Source organism: Sinocyclocheilus anshuiensis, unplaced genomic scaffold (genome assembly GCF_001515605.1).
Source record: "Sinocyclocheilus anshuiensis isolate Anshui unplaced genomic scaffold, SAMN03320099.WGS_v1.1 scaffold130, whole genome shotgun sequence".
In the NCBI taxonomy this organism is placed as follows: Eukaryota; Metazoa; Chordata; class Actinopteri; order Cypriniformes; family Cyprinidae; genus Sinocyclocheilus; species Sinocyclocheilus anshuiensis.
This window is the reverse complement of record NW_015544207.1, coordinates 3,133,989-3,147,772: the sequence shown is the minus strand read 5'-3', so window position 1 is coordinate 3,147,772 and position 13,784 is coordinate 3,133,989. Positions and strand designations below refer to the sequence as shown.

Here is a 13,784-nt window from a genome sequence, read left to right as displayed (position 1 = left end):
GATATAATCTCAACCGTAAAGCCATGTTGGCCAATCAGAAGCCTGAAAAAGTTTCCAGTAGGCAGAGATAACAGCGCAAGACCCGACATCACAAGCCAAAATCTCCGGCTTCGCTGTCTACACGACAACACTGCAACCGGAGTTTTTGAAAATCTTCACCCTGGCAGGAGTTTTCAAAAATGTTTGGTTTCAGTGACCTGGTGCTGCGTTTGTGTGTGGACGAATGGCCAAACTGCGTAGAAAAAGCTACGGTTTTGAAAATACCCGCGTTCGTGTGGACAGGGCCTAGGGTTCTCTTTCATGTCTTATTGCACTTAAACTGTCAAATACACACAAGTTTGTTAAAAACACAAATACGTTACAAAAACAGTCAGTTATGTATGTGAAGGTAAACAACTGGGAAAGAAATCACATGTTTATATTATATCTATGTGGCAGCAGAGTAATATACAATAAATAAATTAATAAATCCACTGCTCTCGTCTCCTCTGAGGCTGGGACTCTAAATAGTGTTCCGTGCTCGTCAGTGCAGCCAAACACAGAACAGTTAGCATGCTTTGCTCAAACTTTTGCCGTGGCGTTAGAACTGGTAAACCGTTGTCGTTTGCGAAAACACAATGGTGGCACCATGGGTGGAAACTTGCAGATTAAGGAGTGGTAATATTATAAAAAGATCCCCTTTCTACGTCACACGGGGAGCGAAATCTGAGCGACTCGTTTTTTCACAAGCTTGCAGAGAAAGGCTAACCAAAAAAAATGTACCGGGTTGGTAGAAGCATCGGGGACCCGCTTATAGCACTTAAACACGGAAAAAGTCAGATTTTCATGATACGTCACCTTCAATTTAGGCTTTTCTTTACATGTAAATTTGCACATACATATATCAATGCACATACATAAAGCACATCAAATATGGTAAACAGAAGCTCAGTCGTACTTGCCTGACATGCAAGAACAAACCTCATTGGTTCATGTGCGTCTAGCAAGCATGTTTACCATATTTGACATGATGTATTGTTGATTAATATGTTTTTGTTGATAAAAAAAGAGAATTACATCCATCTATCACAAAGTGATCAAATCTTTTCAGAAGACAATTTATATGGATTTATATGCTCAATTTATATGGATTACTTTTACGATGTCTTTCCGAACTTTTTGATGCATCAAAATTGTGGTGTACTGGACTTTCAATAGAGGGACAGAAATCTATCAGGTTTCATTAAAAATATATTCATTTTTGTTTTGAAGATGAATTAAAGTTTTATAGATTCATAACAACATAGGAGTGAATAAACAATAATAGCATTTTCATTTTAAGGGTTAATAACATACCAAAAATTAACAAATTTACTGTAACCGTTTCAAATACAGCCCAGTGTGTCTTCCTTAAACTAAATATAGACATTCACTAGAATAGCCACAAGCGGTATCAGCTCTTTGCAATTATGTACTGTGTGCACTGCATGCGAGCTCATCTAAAAGATGACCAGATATTCAGAAACAAAAAAATACATTGTTTTGAGCTTAACCACTAATTAAATGGCTCTGATCAGGCGATAATTTCTAGGATGGAGTCAACAATGGCTAGAGTTATAGAAGTGATATAACAGTTTTTTTTCTAAATTAGCAACTGAAAGAGTTCATCAGCAGTCCAAGGAGATAAAATGTGAACATTAAAATTATGAGTTTCAGCCACCGTAAGATATACCAGATTTTCCATATCAATGCACTCCTAAAACCAAGACCAAAGCAATGCTGATGGCTCAAAGCTCTTACTTGTTTTGAGGAGCGAAGAGTTTAGTCATGCCAGATCCTCGGCTCAGGATGCTGAAGGCATCTTTCGTGATGGACAGCGCACCCTTGGTGAGATCCAGGGAGGCGCTGAGTGCATCTTTGGTGACACCTTTGGTGGCATTCAGGGCACTGGACAGCTCTCCCTCCAAGCTGAAAGTGGAGCTATGACGGGACAGTAATGCAGGATTCCCTGGAGAAAGCGCAGGAGACGAGGAAGGAATGACGGCCTGAGCTTCATCATCCTGCCCCGTTGGTCCATCCATTCCTTCTTCAACGGCTTCACAAGCCTCCTCTACCGAACCCTCCTGCTCGGCATAATCCTCTTGATCCTCATTCCCTCCTGTCCCACTGTCCTCCAGCAGGCCAGGCTCACCGGCATGGTGGGATGGCGAGAGGTCAGAGTCGGTCAAGCTAGGACTGTCCGTTTCCTCAGGAGAATGGGCTTCTTCTACTGGCTCGGATGTTGCAGGAGGAAGCAGTAGAGCAAGTTCTATCACCTCCATTAGGATTGAGACACAAACTGAAGGGGGATCTGATGGTTTATGTTCAGGTTGTCCCAAACCCTGGACGTCCTTGGTCAAATCTCCAGCTAGTCGGGCAAGATAGTCCTTCATCCGCAAAAGAGCTACGAACTGGTAGTGGTTGAGCCACATTTTGACAGGAGTGATGGATTGGGCTAAGATATGAATGGAGGCCATGGGAGAGTTGACTAGATCTTCGGTTTGGTCAACTTTACTAGATATGACGTCATTTACACCCTGCAGTGAGTCTAGGAGGGGTTGCTTGCTAGAACCGGTTGGGGATTTTGAATCTGCATCTATACTCGAACAATGAGAGTCTTTTTTGAAGGCAGAAGGGCAGCACATCCACAAGGACATGGCAAAGGGCTCCACAAAGGGAAGAGCTTTCCCTCTGAGCCCTCGACGAGCCCCCTCAAAGTCAAGAGTCACTCGGGACAGACTGACAGACCAGACGTCCTGAGAGCGAGAGGGACGTTTGTGCGCTAATGACAGGGACTCGTTTTCCAGACAGTGTTGAAGGAATGCAGACGGCAGGGGAAGAAGGATGCTCTGATCGCGAGGGAAAGGTTGGCACACCATGGGATGGAAGAAAGTGCAGGTGGAGAAGCTGCTGTAGGTGCTGTTGAGGTCCGAATGGGAACCGTGAGGAGCGTGGCGTGTGTTGCTGAGGATGATCTGAGGAAGGCTGATGCTCAGTGACTGAGGGCGGTCTGGGTGATCCAGAATGGAGGATTCTAGAGGAATGATGAGCTGAAGAGGAAGAAGTTTCGGCTAAAACACTTGCAAAATATTACCGAAAGAGCAAAGATGTCTGTTTAAAGGCCAGGACACACCAAGCCGACAGTCAGCCGTCAGCCAATGTCAGGCCGTCGGTGAGTGTCTGTCGGGCTCTAGTTTGTTTGGTGTGTTCCACTCGTCGGCTCTCATCGGGCTCACGTTGGCGGCAGTTTGCCCGATTCAACATGTTGATTCGGCATCGGGGCCGTCGGCGCGAGTGAGAACTCTGATTGGATGTTCAGTTTAGTGAATGAGTCAGTGCCCAAGAATTAAAGCGAAAGTGATGAAAACAAGCACGTAAATGAAGGTGGTACAGACAGAAGGCTGTTTAAATGTTACGTTATATTTCCCAATCGTTCTAATACGCGAATGTTTTCATAACAACATGAGCCGCTTAAAATGATTAAAGTTATCAACGTTACTGAGATTTAAAATGTTAAGTAAGAGCTGCTTTGTTTACGTTTCATATATCTGCGTTTATCTCGTATGTCTTTGTTTTGGTTTCTCCTTTTGAATAACGAATATATACTATTGATAGCTGCTGATAAAGACAGTTAATTCCTCTCACGCAGGCGCAGAACGCACATGTTAGTTTGCAGTCGGCTGTAGTCAGTGCGGTGTGTTCAAGCACAGCTTTTTGGTCCGACGCTGTCGACACGAGGCGACAACACCGCTGAATTTCGTCGCCGCTAGTTCTTTGAAGTCGGCTTGGTGTGTCCTGGCCTTTAGAATGGAGGGAATGTCTATAGCTGTTGCCATCACCCTGTTTTTATGCACATTTTGAAGTATCGCATCAGAAATGAGTGATGGAAATGCCAAATTTCTAAAGAAAAATCCCTTATTTCGCAAAACAGTTTTTATGCTCGCTTGAGGTGGTTTTTGACTTGTGCGGAAAAGGGTTAATGCATATAATGGGAGATGAAAACCCATTTACTGAGTAAATTCCTCCATGCGCACCAAAACAAATCATGTGACATCTCATTGCACAGCATCTGAAATGTTATAATAATTAATTATTTTTTTGTCTTTACACGACTGCGTTCCCAAACAGCAGGCATCCACCTCCGAAAGTAATGACCGCATTTATTGTGTTTTGTTTACTCGCTCTGAGGTGCAAGTAATTTATTATATATGAAAATTAATATATTCAGTGGCTAATCCTACTTTTCTTAGTGATATTTAGTGCCAGTTTATCAGGAAGTGGCGATTTTGTTCTCTTTGGCTCGTTGGATGGAAATGGTGCTTATTCACAAATGTTTTATGCAATATTCCAGTTTTGCGTACAAGTTAAATTTGCAACTTTGGATGGAAACCCGGCTTACGATAAAAAAAATGGAAAATTCTTTTTAAAAAGTAGCACCAAAAGCTTCTTAGGAACATCTGTATTTCCTTTTACGAAACACTTCTTTCAAAGCACATAAAATCTGTTGGTTTACCTTCAGCTGTGTTGCATCCAGGCGGATATCGATGTGTTCGTCCGTCTTGCTGCTGTCCTGGAGGTGATAAAAGGCTTTGACCTGATCTAGCGTCTTGTGTAGACCCCGTGAGAACAGAGTCATCCACAAGACACTTGGGGCATCCAGACACAGCTGTAGACCATTGAGCTGGGCATAAAGATTAGAGCAGGGAACTAGAGAGAGAGGAGGGGCCAATGGGAGGAAAATAAAACTTGTAAGATTAGATTTAGATAAATTAAACTCTTTCCCACCAGGACAGATCAACCTTCACACTGCAGTTTGAGTTTGTTCATATGAATGATATGCATTAACCACAGTGATCAATGAATGTGAAAAATCATAGCTAACGCACCAGGAAGTCCAGGGTTATCAGGGAAGTAGTATTCAGTGAACTGAAGGTGAATTGCAGGAGTGTTGTCTGGGAGATGTAAGGATTTGCGGTTGCAGGAGAGGAGAGACTGTGTTCTCTTGCTGTGACGGCCTCCAGTGGACACCTATAGCAACAGATGGGGTTTTAATAACAGATATGTTTTATTTATTTATTGACTTTAGCTTTTCAAAAAAAAGGTGACCAGCTTTTGTCGCACAGAGTGTTCTGGGGGGGGGGGTTCAGAAAAAAAAGAGAGAAGTTTTGTCTCTTATGCTCACCAAGGCTCCAATTATTTGATTAAAAAGATACAGTAAAAACAGCAAAAAAAAAAAAATATTTTTCCCCGATTTAAAATAAATGTTTTCTATTTGAATATATTGTAAAATGTAATTTATTCCTGTGATCGAAGCTGAATTTTCAGCATCATTACTCTAGTCTTCAGTGTCACATGATCCTTCAGAAATCATTCTAATATGCTGATTTGCTGCTTAAGAAACATGTATTATCATCAATGTACACAATTTAACGCAGTTGTGCTACTTCATATTTTTGTGGAAATGGTGATACATTTTACACCAAACATTTGAACTCAGGACAGAACATTAAACCATTTCTTATACTTGAGGGTAACATTTATCTAATGAATTTTCCCCCACATTTTCTGTTTATTCAGCCTATTTAACTTTGAGAACTGTAGCTTTAAGAGTACACACTTATGTCTCTTTTGAGCTACCGAGACAACTGTAAACATGAGAAAACATGCCTTATATCATAAGTGACAGCACTGATGAAATGTTCATGCCCTAAGGATGCATTACATTAAAAATTAAAGTGTCACATTGTCTTATCGAGAATGAAAAATACTTGCCGATCCACGTTACACATGAATGTATCGGAGATTCTTTAAAAACATTTTCTGAATTAGTGTGACATGTCCAATTTATCTCAATGAAAGTCATCAAAATTGTCATCTTGCCCTTGAACTTCCCATTTCAGCATAACCAAAGCATAACATCAGCAACACATCACATGCTGCTTTATCCTTGTGATGCAAAAACGGATGACATTCAGGCAGATTTCATTTGCCCGGCGAGTCCAATTTTGGACGGAACTGACTTGTGTCACATAAAAAGCATGAGTATACAAGCTTGTGGTAAAAGAGTAAAAACAAATACAAAACTTGTGCTTCCTCTTTTAGCAGTCTCAGTGTATGTCTATTCACAACAGAACAAATTAATTACAGACTTTTATGATACACTGTTTCCTGTGAAATGTTTAGACATCTAAAGTGTTCAAATTACACATTACCCACAAGTGGGATTCAAAAACAAGGTAAACCTGGGAATACACAAAAAGGTATATATACTTTAAAAAATATAGTTTAAAATTAATTTAAAAAATACATTTTACAATAAATACAAAAACAAAACAAAACAAAACAAATTACAACAAAAAGGAGAGATGGACTTTTAATCTGCACAGTATATAAGAATATAAAGGCTGTCATTCTCAAGTGTGTTTCAATGATTTTGTGTTTTATGTTTGTGTAGAGATGTCTCAGACCTGATGGATGTCCAGGTCGTCCACACGGATCACCATACAGCTGGAGCGAAGGCTCTTCAGCGGGGTTCCTGAGGACGGGGCGGCTGCTGAAGTCCGCCGTGAGGTCTGAGACCGCTCAGGACTGAAACTGGACAGTGACTCTCCATCTGCGTAACATAAAATAAGACCACTTCAATACTAAGAAACTAACACAATAAAGCAAACTCTCAAGAGGAAAAAAAAAACAAACATGTTCATGTAATTTTTTTGTCTAGACTAAGAAATTGTAAGAACTGTGCTTCTTGAGAGAGAAAAGTTGTTACACTTTGAAGAAAGATTAAAATAAAAAAAAAAATTCAAATAATGTGCACTGATGAATCACTCACAATAATGCCATAATTTAGTGTTGGATTGGGGATGGATAGACATTCAGAGAACGCTTACCCTTGATTTTTTTGGCCGGAGAGTCTTTAGCGGACACATTTGTCTCTGAATGCGGTCCAGGGATGCCCAGATCCTCCACCCTCCTCTGAAACTCCTGCAGCAGTTTGGCGGCCCACTGAGCACGAGACTCCATCGCCCCGCAGTGGCGCTCCCAGTGCCGACAGCCATCACCTGTATAGCACAGCATATGTCACTAATCAACACACGTCTCTCAACTACACATCTGGCTCTTACCCTACAGTCAACCATTCACACAATACACTGACTTCAGACACAGTTATAACCTAAACATGAAAGCTCGAAAGCTTGGGGTCAGAAAGTTTGGGACAAAATTAATACTTTTATTCAACAAGGATGCATTATATTAATCAAAAGTGACAGTAAATACAATTATATTTTTTCTAAAAATTATGAAGCAGCACAACTGTTTTTAACATTTATAATAACCAAATCAGCATATTAGAATGATTTCTGAAGAATCATGTGACACTGAATTTTCAGCCTTTGATCACAGGAATAAATTACATTTTAGAATATATTCAAATAGAAAACAGTGATTTTAAATTGTAATAATATTTCACAATTTTACTGTAATATGATCAAATAAATACAGCCTTGGCCAACATAAGAGACTTTAAAAAACATATGAACGGTAGTGTGAATTATGAATGGTAATTCATTTGTATTAAACCTCTGAAGCACAACTCAGTATAATTTGAAGCTCATATGAACAGCAGTGGAGTCACCTGGCCTGTGGAACGGGTAATAATCACAGCCCAGCTTCCGGAAGGTCAGCTGCATCGCACCCTGCGTGCCTGGAGGTGGAGCTTCATCTATGTGTGCAGCATAAATCACATCGGTTAGCCCTTGTCATGATGAAATATCTAACTTGTAACAACATAAGTTAGCTTAGCTCATTCAAATATTCAAACCTGCATGAGTTGCTGTCTTCCAAGGAACACTAAAGACAATATTTATTTGAACGTCCAAACTGCTCTTTTTCATAAAAAGGACAAATATGCATAAATTAAGTAAGCCAAAAGTGGTTTAAATTCATCCTGTTTCTCGCATTAACAGCCCCACCGACTTTCACTGTTTGGAAAAGAGCTGCTTGAACATTTTGTTAAACGTCTCCCTTTGTTTTCCACAGAAGAAGGAAAAAGTACGGGTTTGGAATGGCATAAGCGTGAGTACGTGTCAGTTTTAATTTTCGATGACCTATTATTTCAAAGCATCTGAAATAACGGTGATCAAAATTCAGTACCGGAATCTGAGGAGCTGTCGTTGCAGATATGCAGGTCGAGTCGGGAGATGAAAGTGTGGTAGGATGATTCTTTGACATCGTGGAGGTCAAAATACTGGGCCAGTGTGCCGGGGGTCCCGACTGCTTCGGGTGGAGGAGGTTCAGTCCACAGAGAGTGGATCCCAGGAGAGGGAGGCGCAGTCTGATGCACAAATACAATAAGACATAAATAAACACTCAAGCACTGTCCGAGTCATTCACGGCTGATGCAGAATGGGCTGCTCCTGGGTAGAGCTGGGATTTAATATATTATAGAGGGCTTTACACAAACATTTACTTTGCTGAGCTGTTTTGTAATGACAATTGTGTTAAAAAGTCACACTAAAACCACCAAAACCTGATTCATGAAGTCTGAGCCAGCTGCAGCATAAGACAAGGGTTTTGTTTTTGATCTTAAAACATCAAGTGCCAATAAGAAGAGTATCTGATGAATCATTAAGCTGTTTTCATAACAGACTGATTTAAAGGACACCGTGTGGCACCTGTAGTGTCTCAGCAGCCATGCTCTTCCTCTGCTGGCCGGACTTCTCCATGGCTTCACTCAGAGACTTGGCGTAGTGGATGATGGCCTTGAGCTGAGAGTCTGTCAGCACCCACAGCAGATCATCCAGTATAAACAGCAGCTTAGAGGCCAAGACATTACAGTCCTTCACCTGAGATGACGAGAGTTAACGTCAGTAACGTCAGCACAGAATGCATATGATTTCATTCTGATCAGGGCTGCACGATATATTGACATAAAATTCACAATATGAATCACAATATGGTTTAGTGCAATTATCATGAATGCTGTTATTTCATTAAATATATGCACTGCATGTTTCAAAGCGAAGTAGTACTGTGGTCATTTACATACATGTAGCTCATTATAATTTTATTTTACTTTTTTGTTTAAAGCCAAACGTGTAAATATTAGTATTTACTTGTTACTCTTTGCTAGTTATTCATATTTATTAGTATAAAATAAAATAATTATTACTATTTTTAATAAATACTATATTTGGTATTTTACAGTATAATTATTACGATATATTTTAATTTATTTCATATTTTTTCTAAAATATTCTAGTTATTCATATTATTTTATAGCAATAATGAATGGGTCATAAAACAATAGGAATGTGGTCTATGATAACTCAAGTAAAGACGGATTTTTTGTTCTCTGGTCACTTTACGGTTTCTGAAAGAGGTATGAGTTGATACGCCAAGTACACCAAAGTGTAAACTCCACATATTTTCAAGTTTTTACCTAAATTGTTAAGCCCTAAAATGATGGTTCACACAAAAAAAAAAAAAAAAGTCTTTAGAGTCATAAGTTATATTTTAAGATTTTTTTTAAATTATTTTTAATTCCAAGGAGATGCACTTCCCTGAATCACCCCAATCACTCTAGAATTATTAATTCTTCCCAAATAGAGCTATTCAAGTCATCTGGTGGTAAAAAAAAAAAAAAAAATCATATCACAGAAAAAAATCATTTTCATATCACAGTAGATATTGCAGACAAATAAAATATCACAATATCAGTTTTTTTTCCAATATCGTACAGCCCTAATTCTGATGATTATGAAAACAGTGATTTGATCTTGGTTCCAGTATCCCAAAGCAACACATAATAAAATCAGCAGCAACAGATGATGTCCTATCAAACAATCTCACGTCAAAACTTCAACATTAATGTGAAATGAATGTAAAATTCAATTCTCTAAATTAGGGCAAAAATCTACTTTTTTTTGACAAAAATGACCAGAGTCTTCCAAGCAAGATGGAAAAACTATGCAAACTTTGCAACTAGTTTGGTCATTTTCCCAGGTGCCTATGGCAAATGTGATATGAAGAGAGAAAATGTTTGAACAGCCAATTGCTTTCAAAACAAATATCAAAACCATACCCTGCGTTTGAGAGCGATGCGTATGCGTCCTTGATTGGTAATGAGGCGCAGTGGCGTGCTGCCCAGATCCTGCTCATCACTCTCGATGGCATCCGCCTCTATGCGCAGACTCTGCCAGTTGATCTCCTTGAACGTTAGGACCTGCAGGACACCAGAGACTGTATGAGGATGAGACATAACACGCAAAATTTCAAATCATTGTAATGAGCCTTTAATTGCCTGCATAGCCTAATAAGCGCTCAAGCAAATGCATAAAGCTTGCCACAACTCACCGGCAGAAGTAATGATTATTATGAATGTGTCAGGGAAAAACAGTAAGGAGACTGCATTAACATTTTAATAATTCCCTGATAAACAAGTTCTTTCTTTGTTTTCGGTTTAAGAGATGAAGTCGGCGACACTGACTCGTCAGTAGTGGATGTGCTTGTATGCATGTTTCATACGGATTGCATAATCTGAGAATATTTATTTTCCATTTGAATTGGTTCATTTGAAAGTAGACATTTCACTCTCTATAGATATATTTTTAATGTCTGTAAGGCAAAGATATACTCTGAGTTTCGCACTCAAGTTCACAGAGACCGAGACGGCAGAAAGTTCATCATGTTTGCTTTCACTATTTTACAAAAAACGCATTTTGTTGTTACTGTGAGTGCACACAAATAAACGTAGAGTCTTTACAGATTTGAAAGCTGTATTACTCTTATCTGTATGACCAAAAATGACGGAGTATTTTAGGAGTAAGTGAGCGCACCGGCGCCTCCATCTGTAATGCAGTGAGCTACTGTTCAGCTTCCACACTCCACACAGACACTTCAATAGCGCACATTTCTCTAGGTTAACATTAGATTGAGCGGCCATGTAAAGTTCCTAATACTTACATGTTTCAGATGATAAGCCATATTTGAGGTCGATGAATTATAGGCGAGCGTTTGGATGTACTGCCCGATGTACTGAATTACCACCGTTAACGATCTGACTTCGCCTGTGGATTTTTTTTTTCTGCGACTAAGCGACTAATAAAATTTTGGTCGACCAAGTCTCATCTGGTTGACTAAAGATTAGTCGACTATCAGGGGGCAGCCCTAGTATATATATATATATATATACATATTTTGTTCAGTATATATATATATATATATATATATATATACTGTATGTATATGTATATATAAAATATACATGCACGTGTGTATATTTATATATACATAATAAATATACACAGTACACACACATATATTATGTAAACAAAAACTTTTATGCGATTAATCGCTTGACCGCACTAATATATATATATACTGAAAAATAAAGGGATTTTCACTAAATGACTCTGGAAAAATGAATCATTCTAGAAAAAAAAAATGGGGTGATATTGTAGGGGACTGTATCTGCACAGAAAATAAAAATAATAATTTAAAAAAATACTTTTGAGTGTGGACTTGGATGTAGTTTTGGATTTTGTTTTCCCTTAATAATAAAAACCTTCATTTAAAAACTGCATGTTGTGTTTACTTGTGTTATCTTTGACTAATATTTAAATTTGTTTGATGAAAGTGTGACAAACATGCAAAAAAATAAGAAATCAGGAAGGGGGCCAACACTTTTTCACACCACTGTACATAATAAAAATACACAGTACTTTTATTCCGAATCAATTAATCGCGATTAATCGTTTTGCAGCCCTAATTCACATCTTAAACTTTTATTATGGGGTGACTGCTTAAAGCTTCTCCTTTGTTGGTAACAGGTTTATAAATGCAAATCTGTTGAAATTAGTGATGCAGTATCACATTTGTTAATTGCAGCCAAATCACAATTTAAATTTTTAATTATTATACTTTTAAATCATGTAGCCTAGCTGAACAACTAAAACATTGTGTCAGTTTGATAGCATGTTGACTGCAGAAGCATTCTGCTTTGAACTCCACTGACTTCATCTCGTCTACCGACGTCGTGCTTCAGCGGGCGGCGTGACCCTGATGGCCGTGAGCGAGCAGAAGCAGAGCTCTATATTGAGAGAGCATGAGAGGTCAACATCCATATTACATCTAACTGCATTATTGCTTAGGAAAGGCTGGTTTAGAAGATCTGGCAACCCGAATATACTCTTCATAAAACAAAATGATTGATTTCATTATCTAATGGCCATCTGGAAAAGTAATTAAGCGGGGACTTTTCATGAGCATGTGCTTCTGTGAGCGGAGAAAAGCAAGCGAAAGAGGAACAAGAGGAGGAGAAGTGAAGTGTAGAAACACTTTGATCTGACAGCCGTTGATCTCTGCACTATGACGGTACTGCCCTTTGTCCCCTTTTGGATTATGTAACCATTGCTATTTTTCTCCATAATGATTCACTTGCTCTTTAAAATGAAGAAACGGACAGTTAAAGCTGCTTCACCCTGGGTTTCACCTCTGGGTGATCCCTTGTAATGCCACAAAGTCATATTTTTGCACTTCTTCAAGGTAAATGTGGCAAGTGTTGATAACCTCGGGTGCTTCTTCCAGCAGGAGTCAGACGCATCAAATTGAGCGGTCAGTGTTCCAGGACGGCCCACACCATGTACACTGAAGCATAAACCTGCTTTTACTGTTGTATAGCACTTTTAAAACAGGTACTGTGGTGTATGTCTGTACTGTACCTCTCCTCTCTTCGGATGTGTAATGCGTGTGTAGCGCAGGTCGCTCTTCTGCCATTTGGGATTGAGGCTGCAGCCCTGGAGCTGCCAGAGCTCAAAGGAGGCGTGAAACGCTCGGGCCTGAACTTTAATCGTGATGGAGTTGATGATCACAGACATTCCCTCCACGACCTTCTCAGCAAAGCCATACTCACTGCAGAGACAAGAAACAGACCGCAAACATGCATTACACAGACTGGATCTGACGTTCAATCCAGTGTTGCTATTGAAAAATTAAAATCAGACATTTTGCCTTGGAAACATTTTGAAGTACTACAATTACTAAAACTAAAACTGAAATAAAAATAAATGAAATCTAAACATAAAAAAACAACAAAAATATATAAACTAAATATTAAAATAAATAAAAAAAAAATTCAAATGTAAAATGAAAATATAAAAATATGAATAAATACTATAGACAAAATAATAGTCAAGATGGTAAAGTTTTACCAGGTCAAAGTAAAACAAAATTAAATTAAATTAAATTAGATTTTTTAAATTTTTGAAATGACAAAACTCACAAAACAATAGACCAATTATAGGTTTGTAAACATTCAGAATGCGCGCGCATCATGGTTGCAGAAAACCCAGGAGAGATAGCCTTTACTTGACATCAAAAGGCACAAAAATATTTTTTTCTTTTATTCCATGGATTTTACCCATTTACCTCCACTTGTTCCCAGTGTTTTTCTGCAACCACTATGCGCGCGCAGCTGCAAGTGACGTAACTGTGACGTCTACTCTGAATTGGTCTATAGTGTTACAAAGTTGCTAGGGTGATTGAGATTTTAGTTTCTAGGTGTTTTTAGAACATTCTAGGTTGTTCTTGATATTCCGAAGAACATTCCAGGGTATCTGCAGGGGTTTTAAAATCAAATTTCAAGACCTGCACGTATAAAAATAATACCATATGAGGGGAGGGGGAGTACGATAATGTCTATGGTAACATGCTGAACTGTAAAATGACTGTAAAAATGACAATTCAAGCAACTTTACAGCCAACAT

The 13,784-nt window shown here is 38.8% G+C and overlaps 1 protein-coding gene across 2 annotated transcripts in view; it reads right to left on the bottom strand.

Moving 5' to 3' along the window:
* Positions 1-13,784, bottom strand: part of LOC107697035 (UHRF1-binding protein 1-like) — a 32,036-nt gene that overhangs the window by 5,738 nt on the left and 12,514 nt on the right. For both annotated transcript variants that reach the window (XM_016497665.1, XM_016497666.1), the window contains exons 5-14: positions 12,741-12,930; positions 10,103-10,243; positions 8,694-8,864; positions 8,173-8,353; positions 7,655-7,741; positions 6,909-7,079; positions 6,486-6,631; positions 4,905-5,046; positions 4,532-4,725; positions 1,780-3,068 (exon numbers count right to left, since the gene is read on the bottom strand). In XM_016497665.1, coding sequence (XP_016353151.1) covers positions 1,780-3,068; positions 4,532-4,725; positions 4,905-5,046; positions 6,486-6,631; positions 6,909-7,079; positions 7,655-7,741; positions 8,173-8,353; positions 8,694-8,864; positions 10,103-10,243; positions 12,741-12,930 — 2,712 coding nt within the window. The remainder of the gene's footprint in view (positions 1-1,779; positions 3,069-4,531; positions 4,726-4,904; positions 5,047-6,485; positions 6,632-6,908; positions 7,080-7,654; positions 7,742-8,172; positions 8,354-8,693; positions 8,865-10,102; positions 10,244-12,740; positions 12,931-13,784) is intronic.